The 14,738-nt window shown below is 40.4% G+C and overlaps 1 protein-coding gene across 2 annotated transcripts in view; it reads left to right on the plus strand.

Moving 5' to 3' along the window:
• LOC124776503 (cytochrome P450 6a2-like) overlaps positions 1-14,738 on the plus strand; it is a 53,878-nt gene that overhangs the window by 33,244 nt on the left and 5,896 nt on the right. Inside the window, exon 4 of one of the 2 annotated variants that reach the window (XM_047251523.1) lies at positions 9,521-9,742. The exons of the other annotated variant lie outside the window; for it this stretch is intronic. Within the exon in view, the coding sequence (XP_047107479.1) occupies positions 9,521-9,742 (222 nt within the window). The remainder of the gene's footprint in view (positions 1-9,520; positions 9,743-14,738) is intronic. 2 annotated transcript variants of the gene reach the window in all.

The following is a 14,738-nucleotide window of genomic DNA, read 5'->3' on the forward strand; positions in this document are numbered from 1 at the left end:
CCAATGGGCACTCTTCATACTCCTCTACGAGGGTCACCAGTCATCAGACAGTTCCTGCACGACGCCACTGGTCCATATTCCAATCCATCTACGTGGCCAACCACGCCGTTGGGAAAATCTACTGTCGTTCACAATGGGCTCTAACGGCCATTTTGATCGAGTGAGTAGTTTCCAGACTGTCCTGACACAGTCTCAAGAGAGTCCCGAAAGGTTGAGGACAATTCTGTTGCAAAGATACTTTGTGGCTTATCTTTTTTGTCTCATGATAGCTGTTGAATGCTCAACTTTCCGTGACGACAACGCTGCTGGTTGTAAAGCACCAATGCTCCAACGATCTAGGATGCAAATGACAATTATACTTGTGTTGACCGACCGAAAGAACGTGCACAAGTATTCATCTTGAGGCTGAAGATCTAGTGTCCGTGTTTGCTTGCCAATAAATTCGTTTTTGCATGGAATCCTCCTTCAGCAAGTAATTTTTTTCTTTTTTTACCCAGACATGATTCGTTGAAGTTTCGGCATCATAAGGGGTTTCCTTTTATTTTATTTTTATCAAACAACAGGAAAATTTTTCTTTACTATATGTACATACACAAAATTGAGTTTTTAAGAATGTGCCCACGAATTCTAAAATAGGAAATACTATTTACGTATGCTTTGTTACCACAGTCCGCGGTTTTTGTAGTTTTCTATGTTTTGCGTTACAGTTCTGTTGCCTTGTCATCTACAAACATTGTTTCATTCTGTGTGTAAGAGTACGTGTCTCTGGGTATTTGTGTGTGTGTGTGTGTGTTTTTGTGTGTGTGTGTGTGTGTGTGTGTGTGTGTGTGTGTGTGTGTGTGTTGTACATGTTTGTTTTCTGTATGTCTATATTCTGTCTGTCTGTGCTGGTATGTTTATGATTATCTGTTTGTTTTTGTCTGCTAGATGTCCCCTCAATTTTTAATTTCGTGATTTAATTTGTGTATAACGTTTGTGTGCATCCAGTCTTCATTTTTGTAGTTGTCTTTACTGAGTGGGGTACACAAGCCCCATTGTACAGTTCACGACTAGAAACAAAGTGCATATCAGCTAGACATGATCCTACAACCAAGTACGCAATTCGACAGTCACCGTTTCTACATGTTTCAAGACCTAGTCGTAGTCCAGCATGTGAACTACACTGCTCAACAAAAACTTGGAATAATATCTTAAAATATAATCTGCGACACAAGAGGTCTCATTGACGCACTTCGTACATTATTCAAACTAGAGCCCATATGGTGGATAATGTTTACTAATGACATGCTTTGTGGCCGTTTTCCAATCATGTAAACACACCACAGCCGCAACGGCACACAAAGAGATATCCAGTGTCAACAATAGCTTCATTCAGTTTTTGTTCAGCACTGCAGCGACATGCCACCCACAGGCATCCAGCACTTCGATTGAGTCAGGATACTGGCCTTACTTTCAGTAGGTCATACACAGAGTAGTGTGTCCAAGGTGTGGAGAAAGTACAGAGAGACGAGAAATGTAAACGATACCCTTCCAGTGGTCGTCCTCGTAAGACAACACCAGTTCAGGGTTGTTTCCTCCAACTGTAGGCTCATGGGCGTCCAACATCACCTGCCACATATATTGGAAATGACAACAGGAACCCGTATTTCAGATCACACAGTGCGTAGAAGTCAGCATCAGCGTCTTCTTTGTTCTAGAAGGCCTATGAGAAGTTTTGCAACGATCAAACGGAACCGGGCACCAGACATGTCAGGGTTTGGAGAAGTGCTAGACGACACCAGTAACGCCGATACTTTCAGGAAGTCCATCCGTTTGCAGGTGGAAGTGTAATGTTTCGGCGGAAATGATGGGACTGCGGATCCCTCTGATTCCCACCTAGCGGCAATTTGACTGGTCCCCAATTACCTCCAAGAGGTGCTACAAACGACTTAAGGCCCTACAGCCCAGAAGTCGGTGATCACTTCATCCTAGTCCATGACAATGCAAGACGGCACTGTACTCTAGCAGTGTCCCGCTATCTTCAGAGATGCAACACCAACAGAATGCGTTTGCCAGCACATTCCCCAGATATGAATGCAACTGAGCGTACGTAAGACCTGCTGACGGTGGCCATTGCGCAGCGTCCGAATCCACCTGACAATCTTCATGACTACACTGTGGTGTAGGACCTAGTACCCCCAGATACACTTGATGGTCTCATGCAGAGCATACCTCGTAGAGTGGAAGAACTCTTCCTTGTTTGGAGAGGTCATACTCACTATTAAATGACCGATAATCATCATCATGAGACAAAGATTTTCACCGTCTCAAGATTTACACTTAGGAGAGAGCCCGCATTTTTTTGCAATGATTTTTCGTAACTAACGGAAATCGTTTTTATTATAAGAAGTAATTATATTTGCTTTGTTAATAAGGCACTGTACAAACCTCAGTGGGTGTAGTATAAGAAGTCATTGTAGTAAACTCTGTGATTTTCCAAACTTTCATTGTGCTGTGTACATAAATAATGCATGTACACCCTTACCTTTATTACGGAAACGGCTACAAGAAACAGCACTGTAAAGTACCGAGGAAAAGATTTTGGAGAAAAATAGAACTTGATCTATGGAATTCATGAAGGCGGTGCAGGACTTTGTGTAGTACTTATTTTTATGATGACGTGGCAGTAGACCCATGAAGATCTTAATGAGAAACAACATACCAATGTTACAATTACTAGCTCAAAACCAGGTACTGTCTTCGGGATTAATATTTGGGGAAATGCTGATCAGTGACGCAGTGTTGACGGCATGGTCAGGGAGTGTTGACTGAGGCAGATCGTGCTTCTTGCAGGCTGCCCATTAGACTGAGGAGCAAAACGCAATATGTCTGGGAATTCATCCCATCAGATCGTAACGCCTATGCTGGTCTCTTCCTGCAAAGCCACAAGAACTGTGATGGGACTTTGTAACACAATTTCACTCCGGATTACGACAGACTATAGTGAGGCAGCTGTCTGCATAATATTAGAACGAACCAGCAAAGGCCTGACACGAAATATCTATCCTGTGGCCCGCAAAGGACTCCTCTCGTGGTCAAAGGACCTCAAAGCAGCACTTGCATCCTACATCGTCAATTATTTACTTGGTATATTCCAGTCTGTGTCCTTTCTTACAGTTTCTACCCTCTACAGCTCTCTCTAGAGTCATGGGTATCACCCTGTCCCTTCTTCTTATCAATGATTTTCTCATCTTCTCCTCGTGGATTTAGCGCAATATCTACCCATTTCTTGTTATTAGTCAACCTGATTTTTTACACCCAATGATGTGCTCCTAATTTGCTTTCTTTTGAAATTTTTCTGCAATTTAATACCCATGTTCGATACCCATGGGCATGAACTTCCTTTTTGCCTGCTCTATACTGATTTTTCTGCCCCCCATGTGTTATCTTGCTTCCAAGATAGCAGACTTCTCCCTCCTCGATTACCTCGTGCTTCCCAATCCTATTGAGTTCACTGCTAAGCTTTTCTGCTACTCCTTATTATATTCGTCTTTATTCTGGTTAGTATCAGGTCATTTAACACGTCCCCAATTCTTCTTCCCTTTCATTGTGGATGTCATCAGCGATTTCACTGGCTGATCCTACGTTATAAACAAGTAAATAACCACCAGATGTGCTGGCCCGACGAGAGGGATTGTTGGGAGACTATGAACAGCCTGGACTGCTACAAAGAGCCCAGTAGCTTTCCTTAAATTCCCAATTTCAAATAAGTTCTTGTGAGAGTAGTGCTCCTGGAAGAAGAGATATCACGGAAAATTAGTGCGAAGCCTGGAAAGTACGAAAGTGTTTCTGTAGGAACTAAAGCACTGGGAGCGAGCCGTGGATAGCTCAGTCGCTAAGAGAATTTCCCAAGAAATCAAGGTTCTGTGTTCGATTACTGGTGCGGGATACTGTTTTCCCCTACCAGATAGTCTCGTAACCGAAGCACACAGTCACAGGCGAAGAAAGCCGTCCTCAGTAAAACAGATCGACTGATGTTAGATATTGACACTGAAGTGACGATGAATTTTCTCAAAGCGTGCTTCTTGAGTACAACATCGTGTGTAAGGACAAAGTGGACCTTAAGAATTCCGGATATTAAGAAACTACACACGATTTAAAAGTAATGATACTGAGGAGTGTTAAAAATGTAGTCTACAGATAAACTAAGAAACAAAGACGGAAAACTTACCAGAACGAGAGAGAGGTTTGTGTATCGTCTGCCGTGGAGCCCAGGAAAGACACCATAGTAGGTGGAAACGAAGAATGGAACATGCAGAACAAATAGTGCGGGGAGTATAGTGTCGTAGCTATGTAGACATGAAAAGATAAACAGAAGATAGGAAAGGATGGCGGGTAGCAACAAATCAGTCGAAATGCTGATGGCTTAAAAAACCAGTTACTAAATGGTCACAAAAATTTTTCAGTTTTTCCCGTAAAGAAATGACCCTTAATCAGTTACGAGAAGAAATGTAAAGTCTGTCGTGAACACGGAACATGAAGAAATTTATGACGTCATAGCATGCAGTTTAACCGTTAAAACTATTCACCGGGTATTAAACATATACGATACTGTTGGTTTTACTCAACGCGCTACGAAATCCGAATGAAATCGAGCAGACCCCATGTTCGAATACTGTTTACTAAACATAAACTGGTGCGTTTTGTATTATACACTGCTGGCCATTAAAATTGTTACATCCCGAAGATGGCGTGCTACAGACCCGAAATTTAACAGACAGCAAGAGGATGCTGTGATATGCAAATGATTAGCTTTTCAGACCATTCACACAAGGTTGGCGCCAGTGGCGACACCTACAACGTGCTGATATGAGGAAAGTTTCCAACCGATTTCTCATACACAAGAAGCAATTGACCGGCGTTGCCTGGTGAAATGTTGTGATGCCTCGCGTAAGGACGAGAAATGCGTACCATCACGTTCCCGACTTTGATAAAGGTCGGATTGTAGCCTATCGCGATTGCTGTTTATTGTACAGCGACATTGCTGCTCGCGTTGGCAGAGATCAAAAGACTGTTACCAGAATATGGAACCGGTGGGTTCAGAAGGGTAATACGGAACGCAGTGCTGGATCGCAACGGCCTCGTATCACTAGCAGTCGAGATGACAGGCATCATATCCCCATGGCTGTAACGGATCGTGCAGCCACGTCTCGATCCCTGAGTCAACAGATGGGGAAGTTTGCAAGACAACAACCATCTGCACGAACAGTTCGACGGCGTTTGCAGCAGCATGGACTATCAGCTCGGAGACCATGGCTGCGGTTACCCTCGACGCTGCATCACAGACAGGAGCGCCTGCGATGGTATACTCAACGACGAACCTGGGTCCACGAATGGCAAAACGTCATTTTTTCGGATGAATCCAGGTTCTGTTACAGCATAATGATGGTCGCATCTGTGTTTGGCGACATCGCAGTGAACGCACATTAGAAGCGTGCATTCGTCATCGCCATACTGGCGTATCACCCGGCATGATGGTATGGGGTGCCATTGGTTACACGCCTCGGTCACCTCTTGTTCGCATTGACGGCACTTTGAACAGTGGACGTTACATTTCAGATGTGTTACGACCCGTGGCTCTACCCTTCATTCGATCCCTGCGAAACATTTCTGCAGGATAATGCACGATCGCATGTTGCAGGTCCTGTACGGGCCTTTCTGGATACAGAAAATGTTCGACTGCTGCCCTGGCCAGCACATTCTCCAGATCTCTCATCAACTGAAAACGTCTGGTCAATGGCGGCCGAGCAGCTGGCTCGGCACAATACTCCAGTCACTCTTCTTGATGAACTGTGGTATCGTGTGGGAGCTGAATGGGCAGCTGTACCTGTACACGCCAACCAAGCTCTGTTTGACCAATGCCCACGCGTATCAATGCCGTTATTACGGCCAAAGGTGGTTGTTTTGGGTACTGATTTCTCAGGATCTATGCACCCAAATTGCGTGAAAGTGTAATCATATGTCAGTTCTTGTGTGGTAAATATGTCCAATGAATACCCGTTTATCATCTGCATTTCTTCTTGATGTAGCAATTTTAATGGCCAGTAGCGTAACTTACAGAGTATGAAACTTTGCTGTTTATAGGCACCGACTCATTAAACGTGTATAAAAGACGCGTATTTCTGATAGCACTGTGTAGATGTGTCTACTTTGATACAATATCTCATAATGAAATTACTGGAAGTGGTACGTCGCTGGTTAAAATTGCTATTATACCTGAAGTTACACGACTGACGCTCAGAATATAAGCTTCTCCAGACTCGGCTAAATAGCTACGCTCTCCATATATCATTTCAAAGTTATTTTCGTAAAAACGATACAAAACGAGGCTGTTTAAATTATACGTGTACTTGATTAATTTTAACATCAAGGAATATATGTTTTTCAGTCCTGCTCATGCCGATATACTTAAGACTTTATTTTTATTTATAGATGCTATCAGATTTTAAATAAACATCCTTTTGTAAAGTAGAAGAAGTTTTCCTGAAGAAATGATTTTAATTTGGATTTAAAACCTGCTCTGCTACTTTGCTTTGTTACTGGGCAAATGATTAAATAAATGTTTTACGTATATTGAACTCTTTTCTGAGGCTCTGAAAGTTTAAATAATGGGCAACAAAAGTTATTTTTTCCTTTAGCATTGCAGATATTGATAACACTATTCTTCTCCAATTCTGATAAAATTATGATTACTTTTACTAGCGAAAATGTGTATATATTCTAAGATGCAGTTAAAACGCACAGCCCCTTGAAGAGATACCCATTATTATTCACTTGCAGTTAATACTCACTTTTTAAATGGTGACTTACCTCTGAAAATTATTCCATAAATCAGATTTGAATATAAATACGGAAAATGTGTTAGGAGATTTACTCACTTGTTTCCAAGTTTTATAAAATGCATAACACTGTGCTGTCTGTGATTATGTTATTCATTCTGCGACCAGTTTCGGTTCTAGACCATCATCAGTGGCAGCTGTACAACATACAAAAGTGGACAATGTGACAATACCAAACGAAATAATAAAAAATAGGAAAAACTGTTAAAGCGGTCGAAATATTCACAAAACTTATCACAAACGTATCACATGTCATATATGCTTTGACATAAGTTACCACTGAAACCCATAATTCCCAATAAAAAATTGTAACAACATTAAAAAATGATGGAACATTGACAAAAGGACAACATGTGATGTACAGCAACTCAAGTCAAAGAACTTAAAAGGCAACGATGAAATCTTGACCAAACCAAAAGGAGTTATGATTAAACACTTTTGTTGTAATCAGATTACAACACTGAACTTCTACATTTGATTGACCTTACATAAAAAATCAATAAAACATACAAAGTAATAGAATAACAGGACTGATGAATGTAAGAATATACAATATTTTACAATCCAGTCAAAAATGTAAGCATAAAATACAAGCTACAGGGCAGTCCATGGAACTAAACTCAGTCGAGCCATATCTGACTAAAGTATACATTAAAAAAATTAATACAAAGCAAATACAATTTTTATGGGGCTATAAAAACATAAAGGAATGCAAAATATGTAGATGTAACACATCTAAAATTTTTATATGTTTGCCACAATTTAGCCATTTTTTTAAATGAAGAAATATGGTATACATCTAAACTGCTACACATTGGTTAGAGGAATATGTCATCCAGTGTCTACAGAATCATAAAATTTAATTGTAATTACATTTATCTTACAGATAAAAGTTAATAAGAGATGTGGTAAGAATCTACACTTTAACACAGCGTTTCAAAAGTATTTCACGAAGACTAGCAATTATACGATGAGAAAAAGTGACTGAACTTGTCCGATGTTGAGCAGCTCAGTAATATGGTCATTCCAGCTCAAATATTCACCAATATTTACACACACAATTTTTGAGCACTTTATTCCATTTACTGACTCCCATTACTGTGCTACATCATTTGTTGGTATGACACTATTTGTTGTATGGAACTGAAGCTGAGAGGCAAACACTTCATGGATAAATATCATTCCTGCAGTTGTTTTCACTCAAACAGTACAGGTATGTATTGTAACTAGTATCATCCGCAAATAGTACCAGTTCTGCTTATGGAATGTTAAGTGGAAGGCCGTACAAGTCTATAGCAGCTGCAAAATTGAGCCCTTTAGGAAACTGTCGTCACTAAAATTTTGAATCTTTCCAACATTGTCTGAATATCAGCACAAAATTTTCATCCTTTTTGTTATGTATGACTCAGAGCAGTTGTTTGTAAGGCCAGCGGATCCATAAAACGTAAGTTTTAGTAAATGATTAAAATGATCTAAATAATCAAAAGCTTTGAAAAGATTACAAAAAAAAACCAACTATTGCTGTTGTATCTCTGATCAAGTTTGAGATGAATGTTGTTGATAATTAGGTCAGCTATTAAGAAATAGAAAATTCGATGACAAATGTGTTATATGGCGACGAAGTGCGTTTGTTAGCATACTGTTCTCTGTATTTAGAGATCTGGTAAATGTGAAGTTCGAACCCCTCAAACGTGTTTGTAGCTCTGTAAGTTGCTATACTGGTTATCTGTAATGGAATATTTTTTATATTTTCTTTCTGTGGTAATCACGTTTGCATCGATTGACACTTCCACAATAGTATCCGGGATTTTTTTGTGAATCGCTAATAATCGCTAATAATAACGGAGCTACTTCAAGTATTTCCATTTTCTAAATCTAAATTTGTGTGTTTGGTATAGCAGGTGCAACCAGTTGCCAATGCCCACAATCGATGTTGGCGCAACTGTCCTATTTGATTCTTTTGAACACACAGTAAGGATGTAAGAACCAGTGACTACATTCATGTCCACATCCATAACTATATCTATGTCAACATCTATGACAATGTAGACATGCATATCTGGAAGAGAATCTACTTACACTACCAAATAATCGTCTATATGGATACCAATCACAGCTTACATATGTGTCTAAGAACATCCACACGTCTTCACCCATTTGCAAATCGGCATACAAACCCAGATCCACATTCCTGTGCATATCTACGTCCACATTCAGATATGTATCTTAGGATTTGTTAATATCGCCATCCTAACCACCCAAGGTTGCATACATGTCCTACATCCACATACACATTAATGTTCACGTGAAAGTATAGATGCACATCTCTACCTGCATTCCCGTCAATATTACAGAGTACGATCCCACTTTCATGTCCATGACTACATCCATATCTATGTCCACATCCATTTATACATCCACATCAGGATGTATGGCTATCCTCACCCACAGTTTGCATCTAAGTGCAAGTCCATCTCGACCTTCTGCGTCTACATTCAGACCCTCGTCTGTATCTGCATCTACATTCATGTTTGTGTTCACGTCCATATAGATTTTCATGTCTTGAGTGAGTATGGGCTTACATGCAGCTGTCCAGAGCGTTGTTCAGTGGACATGTACTTGGAGCTCGTACTGTGTTTCAGAGATCAGCGACAAGCTGATGGCGGCGCACTTGCTTATGACCTTCGCGCTCGGCTTCGAGATGACTTCGACCACCATGAGCTTCTGCCTGCACGAGTTGGCAATGAACCCGGACGTGCAGACCAAGGCGCGAGTCGAGGTGGATGCAGTACTCAGCCGATATGGTGGAGAAATGACGTACGAAGCCCTGCAGGAGATGCGTTATCTGAACATGGTGGTGGCAGGTAGGGGCTCAGCACATATGGTGTTTTTCCATAGGTAGTATATTAACTCTAACGTTATTGCCACCCACAGGACAACGACGATCCCACTCCGAAGAATTCACTTTCTTTCTCGTGTCTATAAATCATTAAATACTTATAGTTTTTCGAGTAATGCACAGCTAATGTAGCAGCTCATTCACAAGCTTCCCTTACTCAATTGAGGCTACACTATACTGGAGCAGCAGAGTTTGCGTGTCTTGGACCCGATCAAATTCACAAAGGATTTGCAAGGGATATCGTCCTAATCCTCGAGGCTCTCAAGGGTCACCACAGTAGCCTGTGGCCGATTGAGGATTCTCCGGAATCCTATGCCACTATCTTCTCGGTATTATCGTGCAATGATGCTTCTTCATCTACACATACACGAATATTTTGCAAGCCGCTGTACACTGAATTGAAGAGAGTACATCGTACCGGTATTACGAACTTCATGCCCTCTTCCATTCGCGCATTTCGCGAGGAAAGAGCGACTGTCTTTACACATCCGTCGCCACCTAATCTCTGGTACCATTTTCTCGTGAGTCATACGTGGGCTACAAGTTCATGGTAGCGTAATGGTCACAAAGTCATCTTCCTATATGGATTCACTATATTTAAACAATAGGTTAACTGGGAACCACATTCATCCAATTTGAGTTCCCCGAGCATATCAGATATAATTTCGTATCAGCTAAACCGAACTGTTACGATCCTAGTACCGCTTCTCCGAAGTCCTTCGGTGTGTGTAGTTCGTCGAAATCTAAATACCCGGGACATTAATAGAACCGGTAACAGTAGCATCTTCCGTTGGATTACTTTTACAAAAATAAATGTGGTGTTCTATTCGCCTTCCCTAGTAATGCTTCCAAAAATATTACTTAAGTTCTTACAGGATGTGACATGGTCAAAATGTTCGCCACTAATCTTGTAATCAGATACGTTCTGATCTTTCTGCAAGAACTTACGACGATCTTTTCCTGCGCACAAGTGCATCAATAGTAAACAATCTTATACTAGTCTTGGCCATTACGTAATACTGTGGTTGTGTCCTTCAACTGAAATACTCACCTAACCCTTTATTTTACTCCAACCCTCTTCCCTGAGCTTCTTCATCACGAGACAACTACTGCAACCTACATTCATCTAAACCTGCTTACTGTATTCTTCACTTGCTTTCATCTACAATTTTATCCCCTGCCTTTCTCCCCCCCCTCCTCCCCCACACACATGCACACAATTTTTACCACACTGACGACTCCATCGTGCCTCAGCCTGTGTCCTATCACCCGACTCCCTTTTTCTGTCAAAATGTTCAATAAATTCCTTTTTCCCCAGTTCACTGCAGTACCTCCTCACTATATACTGCCCCCCCCCCTCCCCCAACACACCGCAATATAATATTCAGGATTCTTCTGTAGCACCACATTCCAAAGTCCTCTGTTTAGTTCTTGTATGAACTTTTTATCGTCGACGTTTCACTTCCGTTTTGGGCTACATTCCAGGCAAATATCATCCAAAACACACTTAAATTTTTCTACTACTGAATAGAGGGAAGTCTTTGCTTGACGTTGCTACCCAAAATCTCGAAATATTTACATCAAATTTTTATACGTTGCCCTAATAAACTTTCGAACGGGCATAGGTTATGTATTTCTGTAGTCGACACGGTACGGGTTTTCTGTTACATCCGACGGCGAAAAAAAATAATGCTGTACTGTTAAAATGTGTGGCTTAGTTTTTTCTAGTTTTGAATAATGAGGGAAAATGTATATACATGATTTATGTACACAGCAATGTGTGATTCTGTTTTATTCCTCTCAGTCGGTTTTAACAGATAACTGCAAAGCTGCGTTTATGGCTTACTGGCTTCTGATTAGAATACTAGTATGGAATCTGAATCGTCCGAAACTTTGTAGTCCTATCCGCTCCCACATTAAAGGCAAGCGAAATAATTAGTTTGCAGCTACTATCCTGACAGATGCAGCACTTCTAAACGTCTCTCTCACACCCTGTATAACAATAATCCCAATCGATTAACCCATTCATTTTTAGAGACTTCACTGCCCAATTAATGATTCCTTTGCAACACCAATTAACAAGCTTCAAAGTCAAAGAGAAGAGGAGGTGGACAGCGAAGAGATAGGAAATGCACATAGAGAGGGGGAAAGGAAGAAATGGTCAGAGACGGAGGAGAGCAGGAGATGGACAGAGAGATGACAAGGAGGAGAATGGCAAAGATAGGAGGGAGTAGGTGATAGGCAGAAAAAGGGGAGGAGGAGGAGGAGATGGATAAATAGAGCGGGAAGAGGAGTGAACAAACAGAGGGGGATGAGGAGACGGACAGAAAGGTACATACAAGTCACATAATAATTTAGCTACTAAGAAGCATTGCCAGGTGTTCTAGCTTTATATGTTTACAAATTCTTCTTTGTCAGAATTGCTTTTCCTGCTGTACCAGTCCAAATTTTACATCTTCTCTCATTCCACCACCATCAGTTATTTTGCTGCCAAAATAGTAAATCTCATCTACTACTTTTAGTGTCTCATTTCCAATCTAATTCCTTTAGCACCACCTGATCAATTCTACTGTATTCCATTGTTACAATTGTTGATGTTTCTTATATATTAACTTTTTTCAAGCCACTCTCAATTCTATTCAACTGTTTATTTAAGTCCTTTGCTGTCTCCGACTTAAACACAACGTCGTCGCAAAGTTAACATTTTTATTTGTTCTCCCTGAACTTTAATCCCTTGCGTGCTCTATGTAAGGAATAAATAACACTGGGGATAGGCTACAAATCTTTCTCACTCCCATCACAACCACTGCTTCACTTTCATACCCTCCGGTACTGCTAACTGCCATCTGGTTTTTGGGGGAATTTTATGTAACCTTTGGCTCCCAATATTTTACCGTTTTTTATTTCAAAATTTCAGAGAGTGTATTCCAGTCAATATTGTCAAAGGCTCCCTCTGAGTCGACTAGTGCTATAATAAGTTTGCATTTCCTCAAGTGCCTTTCCTTAATAGCCTTTTCTTAATCTATCTTCTATCAAGTCAAGATCGGTAAGAAAGTATTATATTGGATGACTGGTTTCGATAGAGCTATGCTGTCATCATTGGGTCTTAGGCTTTAAAATTTCTACAACATTGTGTTCATCAGTGTTGCCAGTCGCTTCCAGACCTGTGACTGGATTGAGTACTTCCTAGCAAATAGAATATAATAAATATTTTACGAAATGAAAATTACTTTTTCCATAACACATTAGATAGTTAGAAATTTTGATAATTCTTTTAATTACGTATTTATTCAGTGTCGTTTATGAAATTATATTATTTTATTAAAGAAATATAAAAAAAGTTTACTTTTAAACTACAACAATTAGTACACTTAAAGAAAATAAGCATAAATAAAATAAAAACACCTTCCAATTTCTACATTAGATAACGAAAAATAGTAAGGTGCCTATTAAGTGGTTACTTTAACAGGGTAAATAACCCAAATAAAATCACCCCATTAAATACAGTATAAGATTAATTAATTAAATCCATTAATCTAACAACTTTACTATAGTCATAATCTGCTCATTCGGAGGTGTATTGTTACGTTAAAGGCTTAACACAGAAAGGCAAGTGGTACTGTTAGAAATTATTTACTTAAGAACTTCCAAACCTATATGAAACACTTCCTCGCAGACACTCCTGACAAAGTGGTGGAAGGAAAAAATATACGTATATCGCTTTCTATATCTTCACTGTTCATGCAGTAAAATATGAGCATCAAGAATTACATTTTAGTTTATTGGTTATTTCTTACTAACTCTATTAGAAACGTACTTTGCAGACAATATCCATATAGACAACTGAATATACCTGCAAATTTTTATCACTGTACAACACATAGTTAATGTACTATGACATCATAAACATTGAGATGCGTGTAAAACTGGCATTTATTTAATATGCAGCGCAAATTGCCGAGAATATATCCAGTGTTTAAAAATGAAACATTTAGAGAATTCCAACAGACTTTAAGCATAATTTGATGCCTTTTCTAAAGTATGTAAAATATTGGGCACATGAACTCATTGGTAAAGCAATCGGACGTTTTCAAACTGTTGTACACTGGAAGTCAAAGAAACTGGTACACCTGCATAATATCGTGTAGGGCGCCAGCGAGCAAGCAGAAGTGCTACAACACGACGCGGCACATACTAGACTAATATATGAAGTAGCGCTAGAGGGAACTGACACAATGAATTCAGCAGAGCTGTCCGTAAATTCGTAAGAGTACGAGGGGTCAGAGATCCCTTCTGAACACACGTTGTAAGGCATCCCAGATATTCTCAATAATATTCATGTTTGGGGAATTTGGTGGCTAGCGAAAAACTCAGGAGAGTGTTCCTGGAGCAACTCTGTTGCAATTACAGACGTACAGTGTGTCGAATTGTCCTGCTGGATTTGCCCAAGTCCGTCGGAATACACAATGTACATGAATGGACGCAGTTGATCAGACAGCAAAAAAAAATGGTTCAAATGGCTCTGAGCACTATGGGACTTAACTGCTGTGGTCATCAGTCCCCTAGAACTTAGAACTACTTAAACCTAACTAACCTAAGGACATCACACACATCCATGCCCGAGGCAGGATTCGAACCTGCGACCGTAACGCTCACGCGGTTCCAGACTGTAGCGCCTAGAACCGCACGGCCACTCTGTCCGGCTCAGACAGCACGTTTACGTACGTGTCACCTTTCAGAGCCGTATCTAGACGTATCAGGGTTCCCATATCACTCACACACCACACCAATACAGAGCCTCTACCATGCTGACATGCAGGATCCATGGATTCATTAGGTTGTCTCCATACCCGCACACGTGCATCTGCTCGATAGAACTTGAAACAAGACTTTTCTGATCAAACAACATATTTCCAGTCATAAAAAGTTCCATGTCTGTGTTGGCGGGCCCAGGCGAGGCG

The sequence above is a fragment of the Schistocerca piceifrons genome, chromosome 2 (genome assembly GCF_021461385.2).
Source record: "Schistocerca piceifrons isolate TAMUIC-IGC-003096 chromosome 2, iqSchPice1.1, whole genome shotgun sequence".
Classification (NCBI taxonomy): Eukaryota; Metazoa; Arthropoda; class Insecta; order Orthoptera; family Acrididae; genus Schistocerca; species Schistocerca piceifrons.